The following is a 19,974-nucleotide window of genomic DNA, read 5'->3' on the forward strand; positions in this document are numbered from 1 at the left end:
ATATCTACGAAGACTAGCAGCTACTAGGGCTTGAGTGGAAGGTGACCCAACTGGAGTGTTGGTGGTGCACCAATCCAAAGCCATTCAATGATAGAGGAACAACATTATAGACATATATACACAGGTTGCATATTATTTGAGTTTTTCGATATTCAGTTTTTTTAGTTAATGTGCATTGGATTGATTTGTGGACTCTTTTATTGATGTAAATATGTTCCAACCAATGTAATGCAATTCTTTTGATCATTCTATGAGATCTAACAAACGTATTTCAACTTTTTATGACATCTATTTTTTCTATAAGAACTTTTTAAAACATCTAAATGGTTGAAATAAATCATTCATTAACGAAGCTATAGATAAACTGGAAATCGTAAGAATGAAAATAGAAAGGGGTGCTGTAAGTTCTAAAAGAAATAAATGGCGATGATTAAAGCAAGATCAAGAATTATGACTAGAAAATTGCAAGTTCACTGTGATATCTAGCATCTCTCCAAAAAGATTAGTGGTAAATAGGTAGTTAATATGTAGATTTGGAAAAGGTTTATATTAGATTACAACATTGAAAAATTTCTTAGATTCGTATACCCCCAAACTTAGGCTAAAAAAACGAAGAAAAAGGAAAACGTAGACAATATCTATCAGATTTGCTAAAGACCATAAACCAGAAAGGCAATGGTTTATTTTTTACGAACGAAGCAACCAAAATTAAAGAACTTATAACTATGGCCATTCACACCGCCGCCCCTATGCTTGACCATCTCTACCATTCTTGTTACAAACCTAAAAATGGTCTTCCTTGTTTATCTCCATGCTTCTCTGCAATGACTTCAGTGGTCAACCAACCGTAAGCCATCTAGCCCCAAAATTACTGTCAGCCAATTACAAACGACATCCATCTCCTCAGGAATGGTGTAATGGCCCAGCCTGCATTGCAAGATCCCATCTTTTCGTTACTTATTATCAAACATACAAAACGAGAAGCACTAGAAAGTCGAGATACCAACGTACTCATTATAGGTTTTAAATGTTAGATTTCTAAATCCAGCTGAACTTAAAGTATGTGCAGATTTCTCCCCATGTTTGTAAGCAACAACATCGTCACCTGTAACCAACAGTATGTAATATAAAGTTGATTCTCATGGTAATGAAGAGTATTATCTTGAACAAACTTCACCTGATATAGAACATTTCAACCCAGCAGCAGTTCAAACTTGACTCAAATGTACATAATAACAGCTAAACTTAAGCATGGGCATTTGGAAAGAAAGGTACCATTTTTGGTCGAAGGAGAAGAAAATTTAGGTCTTGCACCCATCATTACCAATCTCAAAAATCATTCCCTTAACACTTTTGCGTAAACAACAGACAGTTCTAGCAAGAGTTAAGCCACCAAAATGCCGGAGAGATTGCTAAGGCTAAATGACTTGCATAAACTAAAGACTTAAACCAGAAGCCCAAATGTCTTTTGTAATAATGGCTACAGCCTGAAAGACAAGAAATTATGGCATCGATTGGTAACCATTTCGTTTTTTTATTTTGGGTTTCGGAAATTAAATCTATTGTCTCTCAATTTCTTACAATAATTACAGGAGTTGAATTCTTAGTCAAATTACAAAAAGAGAAACTTCTCTTTTTTCTTATAAGAAACGATTTCATTGATAAATGGTGAATCATGGGCAGCCCAATCCGAAGAAAACTTCTTAAAAACTTCTTTTTTTAATTTTCAAATTTTGGCTTGGTTTTTAAAAATATTGGTAAAGGGTACACAACAAATCAAGAAATTTAGAGGTGGAAGGAGCGTTAATAGGCTTAATTTTCAAAAAGTAAACCAAAAACGAAATGTACCAAACGGGGCCTAAATCAGTATGCTACACCACGTCCATAAACAGTCAATAGGATTAAGGGAACTGAGAGAAATCATCTCTCGCAAGAGACTATTAATGCTTTTACTCAATCTAGCAAAAACAGTGATGAAAAGGATTGCAGACTAATCAGTGATAAAGCACTTTTGATGACCAAAAATGAATGGAGCAGAAATTGGGATGTAGTGCTCAGTAGGCATCCATTATGGGTACCTATCTTTCTGTCAACATATAACAAGAATACAAGTACCTGAACCATGACAGAGTAAAATGGGCAGAGACGCAGCACGCCTTGCAGCTTCATGCGACATACTGATCTGGTTCCTCAAAGATCTACAGCAAAAAGTGTTTGATTACAAAAAAGAAGTGTAATTAACAACAAAGACCACCTATGTAGGCTTTCTAATGACTGCACTGTGTGCATCTGCCACTTCATAATTCACACAACAAAAGTCAAACCTTGAACAGGGAAGCCAGCCACTAAGCCCAACAACTGCACTAAGGTTAATGGGGTATAGGTTTCCATTTCCATATTGTCCAAGAATACGACATGACGCAGAGTAAATAGCAGTTGCAGCACCCATACTGAAGCCTCCAATACCCAGTTTAACTGTTGAATCATAGCAGAATTACTTAAAACTGGAGAAAAATGAAAAGAACAACCTAACTACATCTTAACGAGTGAGAAAAAGAATTATGGAGGGTTACAGAATGTCCTCCAATTAGCGTAAATCAGAAATAGAGTGAGAAGAAAACAAGTTTGTACATCAAACATTAAGTATCAGCTGTAAAAATGATATGAGATGGTCGATGAAATCTCTATCTATACCCACCAACATATAATTCATGAATCAGAATTGATTCGATTTGAAACCATATATCCTGAGGGGGCGTTTGGAGCCAAGATTATCATAAGATTATAATAACTACCTCTTGCTACAGTAAATACTATTTCAAAACCCCCAATTAGTTACAGTAAATACCATTTTAAAACTCTCATTTGCTACAGTATTTACTATTTGCTACAGTTTTTACTATTTTACATTCATTTATTTCCTTCTCAAACTAAAATACTTTACACCTCAAACACATACTATTATAACTCAAACTAAAATAATCTACATCCCAAACACAAACTCTTAAAACTCAACTATAATAGCCTGAGAGTATAATAACCAACTCCTTGCCCCAAACGCCCCCTAAATGGTTTAAAATGAGAACTGCGGTTTAAGTCCTTGACACAACAATATTGGATAATCTAATAAGAGATTCCATCTCTCATGTGTTGATAAACCAGGAGAGTATCATACTGATGACCAAGTTCAAAACTAGTGACTATAATAGTTCCCTAGCCACGATCGAGTTGAAAACTAACGACTCTAATTACTATTATTATCATTTTAGATCTCTGTGAGTGTCCAAACTAGTGTACCTGCAGCTTAACTAATCACCTCGCAGGGCAACCAATTGACCCTACAATACAAATATTAGTTCCCTAATATCCTAAGCAGGTAGCCATGTAAGGCTTGAACTCATTCTTCCAAAGTCTTTACTTTGTCCACTTGCCCTATTGACTACTACTAGGTCAACCCAAGTTGGTTAAACTAATCAACTTTTTCCTCGTTATACTAATGCTATAATAGTTGCATAAGTTAAGTGGCAAACAGCAGGCCAGCTGAAGGAAAGGGAGGGGGGAGAGAGATGATATAATGAGGGGAAGATATTAAGTATCAGCAGTTTCAACAGGTAACCACATAATAGTTGATAGTTAAAAAGCTTTTCAAGAAGAAACATACTGTCAGCAGGTTCTGTAGACAAAAGATTAGCAACATGTGATGCTGCAGCATCCAAGCCTTCTAAATCATCAGGAGAATCTTCGGAAATATCTCCCACATCAAACCCTGATACGAAACAGGGGAGGTCCTCATAATGTTAAAATTTGAGAAGAACTAATTCCAAGAACAAATATACTTTTCTCATTTACACTATATATAATAGGGATATTTGGCTCCCAATCTTAATAATTTTGTTTATGAAATTTGGGTAGTCTATTTCTAAATTGTACAAAATAAATTTAAGAAAATCTAGATTTGAATAATTTCTGTTTGATATGAGTTCTCTAGTTGGTAAACACTAGCACATAGTACGAAAGGTGAGTTTCATCAACTTGAGTATATATAATATGAGTTTATCTTCCGTGTGAGATTAAAAAATTCCTAGCCTGGGGCAAAGAAATCAACTTACCAATAGGATGCCTTATTAACCTTGAGTTACACAAGCCTAACTCGTGAGCCAAACACCCTTTAACCCATTATATAATATTGATTTATGTACCTTGTGAGATTAAAGAATTCATAGCCTGGAGTTAAAAAATCAACTTACGAGGCATAGGACACTGATTCACCTTGAGTTAGGCTTCAAGCCTAACTCGAGAGCCTTAACTCGAGAGCCTAATGCCTCCTAACTAGGTTTTGTTAAAGTCAAGGCTTTTTTCAACCATATCAGTAATTACAGATTCCAAGATGAATATCTTACAAGCAGTGCAAGGAAATCCACCAAATAATGCCACAGGACGAGTAGGAGCAGTGGGACAAATCCACTTAATCTGCAACCGAATTTGTAACTTGTTAGTTGATCATATTAAACACCTAAAACTTTATGATAATCAAGGTTACTACAAGTTTACATGCTGGAACATAGTGAAACTAGGATTTAGATTTTCTTGAATCTTGAGAAAGAATGGTATTAGGTCCATGTATAAGTAGCCTTACGTTTGGTAGAGGAAGAGTTTCCAAGAGCTGAGACCAACTGAAAAATTAAAAATAATTAAATAATAAATTAGATGTCCTCGTTACGCCATAACTTCCATCATTTTAACTAGGTAAAGATGCTTATGCAGCTAGGCTTTCTAAAATTCAATAACAACAATTCTGAAAGGACTTCTGAAGTTTGCAGATTACGAGGAAAGAATACCAAAAACAGCCTCCAAACAGATTCACAAACATTTGGAACTGGGACCACACTCTTGTTGGTTACCCAATAATGAAGAAACCATCCCTTCTTTAATGATGTAAATGTCTGATATCAGCTAGGCTTATACATTATAATAATAAGCATTATTTTAAATTGATTTTGGTTTTTCTAATTCTCAAGGACAAAAAATATGATGTGGTCCCCATTCATCAATTTGTCATATAGAGGCAAAACCTCAATATAGCTTAGAATCAAAGATATGACATAAAAATGCCAACTAGCAATATTTTTTTAAGCTATGTACCATTACCTTCCCCCATAAAAAAATCAGAATAAGAATCTCTAGTAAAGGCATATAGAATTTTTCAAACTTTCTATATATGAACATACACAAGAAAATAGGACAAGACACTGACATTCTCTCACTCAGCCATTTCTTTCCTTTTGGCATGGAAGACAAAAAGAAAGTCTTCTGCTCAGATATAACCCACAAATTAGAATGGAAAGTTTGTAACTTACATGTAATGTACCATAGAGTTCAAAGTGAGTGTTTCATACTCAATCAGTACCCCGTTTCTTCTTAACCTTATTCAAAGTAACCAGAAATACAAAATAACTCTATTAAACTGGCCAAACAGGGAGGAGAACATAAAGAAGACAAGCCATTAGTACCTTGAGCCCTTATCACCCAGGCCATGTAACCAAACAATAGTTGCCTGATGCTTCCCTTTAGGCCTGACCACATGGGTCCTCCCAAACTCAAAGGTCATCCTGCCAGTTCTACTACCTGACATAATGAAGCAAAAAGTTGAGGGGGAAAAACCCAGATGCATAAATGAAAGTAAGCTAAGCAATTTATCTTTATGGACGGTAAACCAATAAAACAAAATGAACAGAAAATGAACAAACCAGAACCCACAGTAGAGCTGTTATAGCTCATTGTTTTTCCACAAAAATGTTGGAAGCAAAGCAACACAAGCCACAAGTTGGGACGTTGGAATTAGATCCTGCAATGAAGAGATTTAGAATTGACCAACTGTATTTATATGCACTTGGGAGGGAGAAAATGGAAGTTAAACCCATGAATTTTACATTAGCTACTCCTGATATCACAGTCCTAAAATACTAAAAAAGTGAAAGGGCATCTCAAAAAAGGAGAGATAAAAGGGTGGGTGGGGGAAGAAAAAAGGCAAGAACTCTTTATGGGCAAAGAAGAATCCACAAGAGATTAAAGCATCGATGTAGAAAACGAACGAGCTGAGCTGACACAGCCCTTCAGTTTATAAATGCCAAAGAGGGAGCAATAAAAAGAGGGATTACGAGGGCAAGAGAGCGAGAGGAAAAGAATCTATGCCCGTAAACACAGGACAAGCCACAAGGGTAAAGCACTTCAACTACAGCAACACAAGAATATAGCAACTAATGAAAATTTTCAACCAAAGGGGAAAAAATAAAGGAAAAAAGAAAAGGGTATACAATACGATACGATACAATACAATACATAAAGAAATTTGAAAAGACAGCCATCAAATTACAGACCCAAAAGTTGAATGTTCAGCCAAGCATTGATGAAGGCGAGAAATGGTAGGAAAGATCTGGAATAATGGGTTTGTTTAAATTTGGTTAAAATATGAATGTGAAGAAGAGAAAGTGAAGAGGGTTTACTTTAAGGTATTTTATATATACCAATTTGAGGTGCAATTGTTTAACAAACAAAAAGCATAAGCGCTTTTCCAGTTTCACTCTCTTTTGTAAAAACTTTTTCTTCGTCTTCTCTTCACACTGCTTTCCCTTCTTCTTCTTCTTCTTCTTCTTCTTTCTTTCTTTACTTTTCTTTTTCTTTTTCTGATGTTTCTTTCATATCCACTTCAAATGCCGAAGGAACCAATGTGGCCCAGAAAGTCCAGAAACAACGGCTACTCTCTTACAATGGATTTCCTCTTGAAATTACTTATTTGCACTTCCTCCATTTTCACTCTACTACCTATCTTGCTTGATTTTCTATTGAGGGCCCTGTATAAAATCTGTAATTTTATAACTCATTAGGGGCAATTTATTTTTTCTTTCGACGTTGGTAACCGAAATCTTTAGATGTCAACCATAATAAACATCCAAAATTATAGATGTTTAACATCTTTATATAACTATGTTTGTTTTGAGAGAACGTTTTTTTAAATATTTGGGAATATTTATATAGCTGATTTGTTTTGTATGATTTTTGTTCGGTATTTATAATTTATTTAATATAATTTAAAATTACATGACATATTTGTTTTCATTCATTCGAATGTTTTTTTAATTAATATAATTTTATTATTTGAGAAAAATAATATACATTAATTTAAGATTTTTTTATTGAAATAAATAATAATTTATTTAAAAAATAAAAACTACCATATAACGAAAAAGAATGAAATACATAGTTCACAATATTTATATTCATTATAAAATGGAAGTAGAAAAGAGTGATATATATATATATATATGAAAGAAATTGTTAAAAAATAAAAAGGAGATGTACTTAGTTTGAAAATCTAAGTTTCAATAAAGCATCAAAAACTCTCGAGATTTCCTCCATAAGTGCATTTATGATGTCCGAAAATCTCAAGATGCTCAAACATCTTACATTATTACAAAATAAACCCAGTTATCTAAATGTCCACTTTATGAAAATTTTGGGTGTCTACAAAAACAAATAACCAATCATTATCATTTTTTAGTAAAACGACTGTCTCGTCAGATAAGATGAAGAAATATTATTATTATTAATCAATACATATTTCAATGTATTACACTTTACTAATTAAACATACGAAAAAAATCAATTTATAAATGTTTTAATTAACCTTCTAAAGTTAGGTAAAAGTGACATTGTCAATGTCATTACGTATGGAATTATATTCTTAAAAAAGGTTGAATTATAAAATTAATGTTAGATACTATTGGGTGTTTATTGATTTCTTAAATTAATGTAAAAAGGTTCTGCCTATAAAATAAATTTTGGATTAATGGACCTGATATGGAGTACTTGTGCCAACGGTTTATTGATTGATATAATCCTCATCTTTAAAAGAAATATTAGATGACTTGATAAGCATTGTGAATGTAGGAGCATCATTGAAAACTTAATAAACTCGAATAAATGTGATGATAGTGATATTTTACTATATTCGATAGATCTTTATAAACTACTATTTATATCTATTTGTGTTATGATAGACACAGATAATAGTCTATCGCGGTTTATCACAATTTGATATTTTGTTATTATTTGTAAATATTTTTAAGTAGTTTTGCCAATTAAAATAATTTTCTCAAAAAAACACTAAATTTATATTTTATGTTTATACTCCAATAGATAGAAAAAAATACTATTAACCATATTTTATGGGGTAATTATTTTAAATTGTAAGTATAGCACAATGTCATTGTCTATCATTGATAGATTGCGATAGACATCTATGATGATAGTAACATTTTGCTATATTTATAAATAAATTAACTCTTTTTTCTATATTTAAAAATAACCTTAGTTTATGTTTATATTTTTTAGATTATTTTTTTTTCTCTAAAATTTTAGGCGATCTATATTGTTTTTGTGAACTAAAAAAACATTTTAGTTTATAAACTTCTAAATTATCTACCAGTCCAAAGAATTAAAAGAATTTGCAATTTTGGCCATTGCTAATATTTCTGCTCCTACAAGTACTCAAGGCCGCATTATCTCTTACTAAAGAAAAAAAAATGATTGTTTTCTGTTCAAAGATTGGAAAAAAAGATATTAAAATAGATACTTTAAAAAACAAAGACAAAGTTAGATTTAAATGTAGAATTTAGAAAATTATCCAATAGGCCTATTAAATTTCAACCTTTTTTTCCTCCTCCAAATCCTCTAAACATTTCTAATAATTACGTGTTTTGAATGTAAATATCTAATCAAGAGGGAAAAGAAAAGGCATTCGGGAAAGTACTTTTCAATCATGTAATGATGTTTTCATTAATATGGTTTAGAATTTTGAGATTTTTTCTAAAGAAAATGTAATGATTCAAAACATATGATTTTTTGTCCCCTTCGCAATCTCTAGGCCTTAGTTTAGAAATTAGATGAGTGAAGTGAGTGTTAGTAGTATTCTCTATTGTAAACAGCAAGACCCTCAAACGACGAATAGGATAGTAGTAAACAATCAGAAAATAGCAATCGGACAAAGAACGGAACCTGCAAAACAAAAGCTCGTTATAGGCTAAGTCACGAAGCTCGCTCTTTTTAAGACGTTTCACGGCTCTGCCCAAGTGTGCAAGCAAGTCAGAAATATTGTCATGTATTGTCATGTCGTCCCCAGGATAAAACAGTCCAAAAAGAAAATCTGATCGGAAATGCACTGTTAATGACTGGAACACACATCCTTCTGACTAAATGCTCAAAAAACGAAAGCCGGAAAAGAAAGTAGGGATAGAGAAGCGCGGGCATCTCTGAACGTGCGAAGGCGAGCCAAAAGACGAGTGTGGAAGACCACGCAGCCAAGGGTTACTCTAGTATAATCTGAATCATCATACACACACTCGTCTCGCCCGTCCGATCGGACGACGGCGACTCGTGTGTGAGATGTCTACCGAACCCACATTGGTTTATCTCCTCACTCCCGCCAAAACATGGGTACCCCTTGGGACCCAAACCCATAGCCCAAGGTTTGAGTACAAAGGCGAGAATTCCTTTTCAAAATTCTCCAATGTGGGATTTTCCAACCAATGGTTGGTTCTCTCTTATTTTTGAAAAAAAAAAAAAAAAAAGATAAATTTTCACCCAACAATCCCCCACTTGAAAATTTAAACATAAGAGAAACAAAAAAAAAAAATTGTCGAGCAGTTTCAGTCTATACAACACTATGCATAAGCAAAGGTGTCTTATGACTTGAATCTTTACGTAGTGTAGTTGATTCAGAATACGCTAGAGTAACCCTTGGTTTTGAACTCTATCTCTAACAGCATCTCACACAGAATGTCATTAGGGTGTGGTTCGAAAGCACGTGCTTTAAGGCCTAGCACGTATATCTCGGTTTAGTGAACGCTCTAGAGAGTTTTCCTAAAAAAAACTCCATAGGAAGCGGCTCACACTTCCACATTCACATAGGTGAGTCTATCAAGAGTACTCATGTAATTAGGTACCCCACTTGTCATCAAGTATAGATCTCATTAAAAACTGAGTTCAACCTTTCTTACGCTTCAAGATATCATGCTCAGACTCTAAGCCATAGGAATGGAACTCTGTGTTTAGTTTAGCATGATTCACTATATATCACTTATGGTCAGTTATTACCCGTTGAACCTGTTTCTTGGGATCTTCAGTCTACAGGTTGAGTTTTCCTCACAGTGATTCATCTTTCTATAGGCTCGAGTTTCATCCTTTCTAAGGTTCTGAAACCCTTCCTCTGGCCAGTCCTTTCGTCAAAGGATCTGCCTCATCAGTCTGTATATGACCCACTCTATGAAGCAAAATACTTCATGTGAGGCAAAGAATCCGTATCAGACACGTATCAGATACCGATACTTCCAGATACTTTCCAGATACGTATCTGACACGCGATTTGACGTATCTATTTCTACACGTATTTTTTTTAAAAGAAAAAAGACAAGCAACTCATCTAATCTTTCCCAATCTAAAACTAGGAAACCTATTTAAAAAGCTCACTACTCGAGTCCAAAATTAAAAGGAAAAAAATAAATAACAAACCAAACCCTAAACTATAATCATCTAATCTCCATCTTCACATTTGAGTCTCCACAAAATTCATACTTCTCTCTCTAATCTTCTTCTTCTTCTTCTTTGCAATATGAGTCACTTTTCTATTGCATTTTATTAATTATTGTACTTCAACATCTTAGATGTTGCTTTTTTAATTGTATTTCAGTATTTGTATTCTATTTTGTGCTATTGTTATTAACTTATATGCTAAATTTATCTATATCCTAGATTTTTTTAAAGAAAAAGAAAATGTATCTTCAACATATCAGTATCCTCGTTTTTTAGAAATATATATATTAAAAAAATGACGCATCTTTAGACGTATATGTGTCTTAGTTTTTTAGAAATTGACAAATCGTCGTATTGATCGTATCCATATCGTGTAGCCATATATGTGTCTATGCTTCATAGATCCAATCTAACTGCACCAACAGTGAGAAACTCTTTAATGGTATTGTGCTTACGACGTATTTGTCATCTCTTTCTATTATAGTAATGGTTTGAACTTTTGCGATTGCTGCAGTACTATCGCAATTGATCAATATAGCCGGTACTGACTTTTCCCATAAGGGAATCTCTGATAGTAGACTTTTAAGGCAGCCTGCTTCTTCACTAGCTATTGTTAGTACTATTATTTCTGACTCCATCGTAGATTGGGCTAAAATAGTATGTTTCTTGGACTTCCAAGAGACAGCTCCGCCTGCTATATTAAAGATATAGCCACTTGTAGCCTTGGAATCATCCGAAAGAGGGTTTCATTTAGCATCGTTGAACCCTTCCAGGACAGCAGAAAACTTTTGATAATGTAATCCTAGGTTTTAGATTTTCTTCAAGTACCTCATAACTCTTTATATAGCATTCCCATGCTCTTTACTAGCTTTACTTGTAAGCCTGCAAAGTAATCCTACAGCACAAGTTATGTCAAGCCTAATGCAGTCAGCAGCATATCTAAGACTGCCTATGACGCTCGCATACTCATATTGATTAACACTATTACCAGTGTTCTTGAACAACTTAACACTAGGGTCATAAGAAGTACAAGCTGGTTTACATTCAAAATAAATATATTTCTTTAGAATCTTTTCTACATAGTAAGATTGATCCAAAGAAATTCCCTTTTCAAACCTAGTCACTTTTATGCCTAAGATTACACTAGCTTCTCCTAAGCCTTTCATGTCGAAGTTTGCACTCAATATTGATTTTACATCATTTATGACGTGTAAGTTCGACCCAAAGATCAACAAAGTATCTACATATAGACACAGGATAGTGCAAAGATTATTTTCAAACTTATAGTAGATGCATTTGTCACTTTTATTAACCTTGAAACCTTTAGATAGGATTAGGTCATAGAAATTTTCATGTCATTGATTAGGAGCTTGTTTCAGTCCATAGAGAGATTTGTCTAATTTACACACCTTAATTTCTTGACCATGGACTACAAAACCTTCAAGTTGTTCCATGTAAATTTCTTCTTCAAGTTCACCGTTTAAGAAGGCGATCTTTACATCCATCTGATATACTACGAGGTTATAAAGGGCAGCGAGAGAAAACAGCGGATTGAGGTAATTCTAGTGACAGGGAGAAGGTGACAAAGAAGCCTATGTTTTCTCTTTGTCTAAAGTCCTTTGCCAATAACCTGCCTTTAAACTTGTCAACGGTTCCATCATGTCTAAGTTTCTTCCTTAAGATCCATTTGCACCTTATTGCCTTGCAACTTGGGAGTAGATCTACTAAGTGTCAAATCCTATTTGACTCAAATGAGTCCATCTCATCATTTATGGCTTCTTGTCATAGGTTGGCATCTCCGGAGGACAAGGCAGCTTTTAGATCTTTAGGATCTTCTTCTACATTATAGGTCTAAAAGTCATCTCCGAAATCCTTGGCGGTTCTAATTCTTTTTCTTCTTCTAGGTTCTGGGTCAGTTTCCTCTATAGAGGTAGGATTTCTAACTGGGGTTAGACCACTGGATCTCGAGCCCTCATTATTCCTTGATTTAAAAGAAAATCTATCCTCAAAGAAGTCGGCATCATTTGACTCAATGATCACTTGGTGTACTAGATCATAGGACTTATAGGCTTTACTATTTAAGGCATAACCTATAAAGACACACTCATAAGCTCTACTAGCTAGCTTTCTCCTTTTCGGGTCTAGAATCCTTACAAAGGCTAGACAACCCCATGTTCTAAAATAAGACAGGTTTGGTTTCTTATTCTTGAGAATTTCGTAAGGTGAAGTTGTGTTTTTAGACTTTGGGTTCTACTTAGGACATAACACACGGTAAGGATGTTTCACCCCCACCAATAAGACATGACTCCTGAACTAAGTGAAATAGCAACTACTAGCTCAGCTAAAGTTTCTATTTTTCCTTTCGACTTTTTTGTTCATTTCAAGAGAGTAAGGTGCAATCTTTTCATGTATTATTCCATGTGAGTTAAAGAACTCATTAAAACTGTCCGAGTCGTACTCAGTTCCCCTATCACTCCGAAGTCTTTTAACATTTTTATTAAATTGATTCTCTATTTCAGAAACAAATAATTTGAAGGCATCAAAAGTATCATTTTTGTTTTTCATCAAATATACAAAAGTAAAATCAGAGTAGTCATCAATAAACGTAACGAAATATATTTTACTGTTTCTAGTCAAGATACCATCAAATTCACATAAATCATAATAAATTAAATATAGAGGCTAAAAAATCCTAAGTACAAATTTATGCGGAGTTTTAATAATTTTAGCCTAACTACAATATTTGCATTTATCAAAATCTTTCTTGTCATTTTTTACCTAATCATGTTACTAGTTAGATTCTTATTCATAGAGTCTAGAATGCAAAAAATTCATAGAACATAACATATACACAGAAGATTTCATTTTATTAAAGTCTAAATTTAATTTGAATATTCCCTCAGTTGCAAACCCTTTCCCTACGAATACATTATTTTTGGTAAGGGTGTATAAGTCTGCCCTTATGGTTTGAGTAAATCCAGCTTTGGTGGCAACTAACAATTCTTCTGTCAGGTTCGCCTGTCCAGCAGGACGACGCCTGTTCCTACAGCTCCTGGTCATGTATCCATGTTTATTACAATTAAAGCAAAGGAACTGTACTGTTTCTCCTTAAGGGAGTTTCTGTTGGTTCTAATTGTTGGAGCCATGGTTCTGACCTTTCCTCTTTGTCCCCTTTGATTTTTTGTCAGATTTATCGCAGCAAAGATAAGTCTCTCAGATACGGCGTTCACCTCTTCCATTTGGTCCTACTTCTGGGCTTCATCCTCAATCTTTAGCCGGGTGATAAGACTCTTCAAGGAAAACTTCTTGGTCTTATGTCTCAAAATGTTCTTAAAATCCTTCCACAAAGAGAGCAATTAATCAATAATAACAACAAATTGGAATTGTTCGTCTAGAGGCATACCTTCAGAAATTATCTCATGGGTTATCTTCTGTAGTTCATAGGACTAGCCATCCACAGATTTGTCATCCATCATCTGGAACTTGAGATAACGGCTGACAACATATTTCTTTGACCCAGACTCCTCGGTGTCATACTTCTTTGCAGGGCATCCCAAACCTCCTTCACTATCTTCATGTGTTGTAGTAGTCATACAAATCATCAGTCAAACCATTTAATATAAAGTTCTTACATAGAAAATATTTCTCCTCCCAGTCAGCAGCTTCTTTTATCTGTTGTTCAGTTGGTTCTTCTAAAGGGACGATCGGCTTATCTCTAGTACATGTGTCAGCAACTTTCTTAACGGTAAGAAAAAAAGCATCTTTTGCTTCCACCGTTTGAAGTTCACTCCTTCAAACTGGAATGGACGGTTGAGGTCGGATGTCATAATATCGTTGTTGCTAGTGAGAGCCATTAGTGATATGGCAGAGATCATCTTAAACTGTTGTAAACTGCAACACCCTCAAACGACGAACAAGACAACAGCAAACGGTTAGGAATGACAGTCGGGCAAAGAACGAAACCTATAAAACAAAAGCTCGTTATAGGCCGAGTCGCGGAACTCGCTCTCTTTAAGACATTTCGCGCATTGCTCAAGTGTGCAAGCAGGTCAAAAATACTGCCACATCGTCCCTAGATAAAACAGCCCAAAAAGAACATCTGATTAAAAATGCACCGTTACCGACTAAAACACACACCCTTCTGACTGAATGCTCAAAAAACGAAAGTTGGAAAAGAAATTAAGTAGATGAGAGCAATGGAAGGAAGTGTAAGAAAATGTTATGTTCTGAATTGCTAAAGGACACGCCTTTTATAGGCCTTTAGAGTTGAACTATCGCAAAAGAGAAGCGCGGGCAACCTCTGAACGTGCGAAGAGCGGCTGGAAGATGGGTGCGAAAGACACGTACGTGGAAGACCATGCAACCAACTAGGAATTTTTTTTCCTTTTTTAAAAAATAAATGAGATAAATAATAATAATAATAATTTTATTAAAGAAAAATAATCACGCACACGTGCGAATGTCCACCAAACTCACATTGGTCTATCTCTTCACTCTTTCCAAAACATGGGTACCCCTTGGGGCCCAAACCCATAGCCCAAGGTTTGAGTATAAAAGGGAGACTTCCTTTTCAATGTTCTCCAATGTGGGATTCTCCAACCAATGGTTGGTTCCCTCTTTTTTTAAAAAAAATAATAATAATAAATTTTCACCCAACATTCTCATATGCATTACTTTGTTAGATTATTTTGACAAAATATTAGAAAAGTAGTTATCTCATGTCGAAAAGAATCAAAAAAGTAATAGACTCCAAACACAATAAAATGAGTCTCAATCTTTGGTTTCAACTATCTCCATTAAAAACATTTTAAGCTTAGATGTGCTAATTTTCTCGTTAAATTTTCTTTATTCTCTAGTTTGAGAGTGGAAAAGGATGTGAGTAGTGTGGAAATTTACAGAGAGCATTCTTGTAATTGAGATCAAGAAGAGAGAGTATTCTTGTAATTGGGATCAGAAAAATGGAGTATTCTTGTAATTGGGATAGGGAGAGAATTATTTTATGTGATTGTAACAAGTTTTCACATTGTGGGTTTCTTTTTTGACGATTCTGTAGATATCGTAGATGAAATACGAACAATAGCACGGGAAAACCCTAGATATAACCAAAACCATACGAGTTGGACACAACTAAAAATCTTTGGTGCCTCATCCTACTTGGACTCTTGCAAAATATGAAAAGAAAAATAGTTGGTTGAAGATGACACCTCTCCCTAGTTACCTATTCACCCAGAAAACCAGCGACCAAGCACTTCCACCCTCAAAAGTGAAGGCCGAACAACCACCAAGTTGTCAAGGACACGTCTGAAGTGGAGGCGGGTGCCCTCTAAGTTTACCATGTTGAGCTCTACTATTTTCTAATGAGACTGACATATAGTATAAGTACCAAATATTTCTCTGAATCAGCTTATTCACTAGACTGTTAAGCCATCGAGTCCTCTAGGGTTGATCGATCATATAGATTATCATGGCATGAACTCATAATTCTTCGATTCTGCCCCTCTTCCTCGTAAACTTGGTCGAGCTACTTCATCGACTCTAAACCTTGTTTTCTCCTCTTTTAATAAGGTTTTGTGGCCAAAGTCGTGATGATGTGGCAAGGTGAAAAGGAAAAAATGCTTTGGCTTTCTTTAGTCTTGAACTTGCTCCCCAAGCAGCAAGCAAAGTTACAAGGATCTCGTGTGACTTTCTTTGTTCTCATGTCAGAGTGAGGAAACTTTGTTTTCTGATTGAGAAGTGTCTCTATCCTTTTCATTTCTTATTACTCTTTTCATTCACTTTTTCTAACATTTCTAGTACCAACTAATTCATTCGGGCGTGGCTTTTCTCCGGGTTGGGAGTTCTCCATGTAAGATTTTATGTTTCCTAGTTTTGTTGTTTTCTTTTAGTTTCTCGATTATTTTATGTTTATTCCTACAATAGTAGTGGGAGATTCTTCCCAACAAGTGGAATCAGAGTTTTAAGTATGTAGTTTTTTTTCATATCAATATTGTTTAAGCTTCCACGTTAAAGAAAAAAAATATTCTTAAAACATGCTATGATATTGTGAATGGTATGAGTTGTTCATTGTTTGTTGATTTGCTATGAGGGAAGCACATATGTTAAGCTTTATGATTCCAATAAAGTTTTATGTGGAGAAATTTGATGGAATGATCAAGTTCGGTTTGTGACAAGTGCAAATCAAGGATGTGCAATAAAATCTAGGTTACACAAAGGCTACAAACAAAGATCGATCAATAGTGTTCCTGAATAGTTAAGCGATGGTGGTGGTCCAGTGGTGTCAAAGGGGTGATTCCAATAGAAATTCGAAGAAGAAAGTCTTCAAGTAGAAGATAGGTTGTTAGGAACACAAACAGTATGAGTATATAAAAAATAGAATAGGTTTGACAAAAGGACTCTGGTCAAATGCTGACATTGTCTTTCTCGTTAGAGAAGATAGTGACTCCCTTTGAAAAAGACAAAATTCATCCTTATGATATATCCACTTTACCATGATAAATGATGTGATGTTAGTGGTTTCACATGGGTATTGATTTGGCAATTATGAAAGGTGTGTGGTGAAAATTATGTTAATGGTTGAAGAACTTCTGGGTTAGTCAAGTAGGTGAAAGTTGCACCATAAATTTTAACAGGGTTAATCATTATGTGACAAAAAAAAAAAAAGAAAAATCTTGGAAGGTAACATTCCAAGTGATCTGCTCTTTATGGTAGAGTAGGTTATAGTTCTCTTGGTTTAGAATTATGGTTGTGATGAAGACAATGGATATCAGAGGAGTTGTGGATTCTTTAAATATCTTATCATGGTGGAATTTGTTGGGATTTAGAAAAATATTAGAATAGTAGTTGTGCCACATCGAAAATACTCAAAGAAGTGATGGTGTGAGATCACGTTTGTCTACCAATTAAACAACCAACGATACAAACTGAAATTGCTACTTTGACCCTAATATGAATACTTCGAAAGTTCAAAATCTAATATAAGATAAATTTAAAAAGTTAGAGAACTCTATCATATGTGGTTTTTCTTTTGATCCTTACTATGCTACAAAAGCTTTTTACTTTTGTAAAATAAAATTAGTATTTTTTTTTTATTGAAGAAATCAAACTTTAGACCTTGAGGTTGATAGTATAAGTACTTGTAAATTGAGCTATACTAACTACAATGAAATTGGCAATTTAGTACAAGAATAAATAAATTTGAATTTGACTTATTATTGTTATATAATATCCAAGGTTCTCTATCAAGTTTTCTTACTAGTCGAGAAGTTTCTTGGAAGACAATTTGGGTCATTGGATTTGCTTGATAACCAAATTTTTTTTGGACTATAGATAGATGGGGACGTATGATTGTCAAATCATCACAAAATCTCAAACCAAGTGAGCAAAGTAGGAGAAAAAATAGAGGGAGTTTTAAAGAAAGTTTATACTTTTATTTTTTATAATGAAATTCTTCTATATTTACTTGTGGTTTTTATCTTAAACAATTAAGAATTTTTTTTGTAAAATCATTATGTATTATTTTCTCTCTTCTTCTTCTTCATTATTATTCTTAATCTATTTTAGGTGTGATCTTACGCTATTCAGTTACAATCATTTTCTTAACAATTACATGTTAGTTTTATGTTATACATATAATTGTTCGTTTTATGTTATACATATAATTTCGATGTTAGTTGGTTTAATTTTTTATTTGTCGATAATTTAAAAATTAAAGAATGAATTGATTAAAGCTTTCATATATTAATTTAAATTCCGAATCACAATATTTAAAATTTTAGAATATACGGACTTTATTTATTTAAAATATAATTCGAATGAAATTTTATGAGAAGTATCTTCTTTTCGAGAGAATTCATGAGTGCAACCTCTTTTTGGAATCGATCGTTATTTTATTATTGGGCCAAAAAATAAAATTCAATTTTAGAATTAATTTTTTTGGTAAAGGAAACTATCATGTTATCGAAACACGTGTCATTTCCTCAATGCATAAGTAAAAATAGGTTTTGCGAATTATCAATTCTTCTTTAGCACTATTGCTTGCGAGTTATTAAAAAAAGATTTTTTTTTTTTTAATTTAGGGGAAAAAAAAGGTAGGGATTGTTTAGTAATTTTTAGAAAAAAAAGTGGATTAAAATATTATTGGTTTCTATTTTGAAACTTGATCAATTTTAATATTTGAACCTTTAAATGTTGCATCATAATCCTATACTTTTAATAAATCTTAAATTGAGTCTTTTAGAATTTTTTTTTTAAAAAAAAAAGCTAAAAACAATAATAATTCGTACAAGAAAATATAATATGTTATTCTATTTTAAAATTTATAGTAAAAGTATCAATAGATAAAAAAAATGTAAATATCAACAATAAATAAGAATATGAACTAGATTTAAGATTTATTGAAAGGAGAAAACTAAAATTCGATATTATTTAAAAGTATTCGACTAAAATTGAATAAATTTTTAATTCAAATGGTATATATATATATGATTGAAATATGAGATAATTGGTACAATTTTTCAAAAAGATATGGTGTTTTGCTTGGACAAGAATTTAAATTATAATAAGGATGCGGCTTTCTTTGTTATTCAGTTGAAGTTATTTACTAAAAAATTACTTTCCAAAGGTAAATTACTTTTCTTTCATTATTATTTAGGTGTTTATAGAAAAACCATTTTTCCAAAGTTATTCCAAAACACATTATTAATTGGTCAGGCATTAATAACTTTCTAAAAAGTGTATAACACAATTGTTAAAACATAAATTGTACCTATTAGGATAAGAAGTTCAAATTTTCACCTCACATTTATATTAAAAGAAATCTTAGTAACAAATTTGCAACTTTTATTTAAACTAGATCATATATAACACGTGCAAAAATATGCAAATTAATGAATGAAGAGAAACTTATGAAATTTTAAAAGGGTAAATAACGTGATTGTTCATCTAAAAATATGTACATCTTATATTATGATGTTTTATATTTATGCTCTAAATCACACTCATACATGAAAAGGATACATCAAGTTAACCCATATAGTTATAATGAAGCAAACGACATGATTGTTTATTCAAAACATATTTCCAATATTAGATCGTGATACTTCGTATTAATGGTCTAAATAATATACTACTTTGCATGTAACTACGGCTGAATAGTTATGACAAAGGACAAAATATGAGTTATTAAAAGATATAAGGACAATTCTCTCCTCATACTCCCTTTTATATATAGTATAGATTATAATTAGGAATGATAGTCGATTCGGTTTGTTGGGTTTTGGAGTCAATCAAGAACCAAATCAAACCAATCGGTTTTATAAAAAAAAAGGATCCAAACCAATGCCCAATAAAGAACAAAATCAATGGATTTGTTTTATTTGGATCGGTTTG

The 19,974-nt window shown here is 33.3% G+C and overlaps 1 protein-coding gene across 10 annotated transcripts; it reads right to left on the reverse strand.

Annotated features, from left to right (window-relative positions):
• Positions 1-502: 502 nt before the first annotated feature.
• Positions 503-6,844, reverse strand: LOC120076360 (uncharacterized). Of its 10 annotated transcripts, XM_039030169.2 has the most exons (12): positions 6,525-6,787; positions 6,378-6,433; positions 5,748-5,845; positions 5,511-5,625; positions 5,358-5,423; positions 4,637-4,673; positions 4,401-4,470; positions 3,662-3,766; positions 2,325-2,475; positions 2,116-2,198; positions 1,012-1,105; positions 503-927 (listed from the first exon to the last, which is right to left on the reverse strand). In XM_039030169.2, the coding sequence occupies exons 3-12, from the start codon at positions 5,776-5,778 to the stop codon at positions 831-833; spliced, it is 849 nt and encodes a 282-aa protein (XP_038886097.1). In that variant the 5' UTR covers positions 5,779-5,845; positions 6,378-6,433; positions 6,525-6,787; the 3' UTR covers positions 503-830. The 10 variants fall into 10 exon arrangements, with proteins under 10 accessions (XP_038886097.1, XP_038886098.1, XP_090169054.1 ...); XM_039030170.2 differs by lacking the exon at positions 6,378-6,433 and having other exon boundaries at positions 6,525-6,844; XM_090312928.1 differs by lacking the exon at positions 5,358-5,423.
• Between the last annotated feature and the right edge of the window lie 13,130 nt (positions 6,845-19,974).

This window comes from Benincasa hispida, chromosome 4 (genome assembly GCF_027475165.1).
Source record: "Benincasa hispida cultivar pf3 chromosome 4, pf3_genome.v1.1, whole genome shotgun sequence".
NCBI classification, from domain to species: Eukaryota; Viridiplantae; Streptophyta; class Magnoliopsida; order Cucurbitales; family Cucurbitaceae; genus Benincasa; species Benincasa hispida.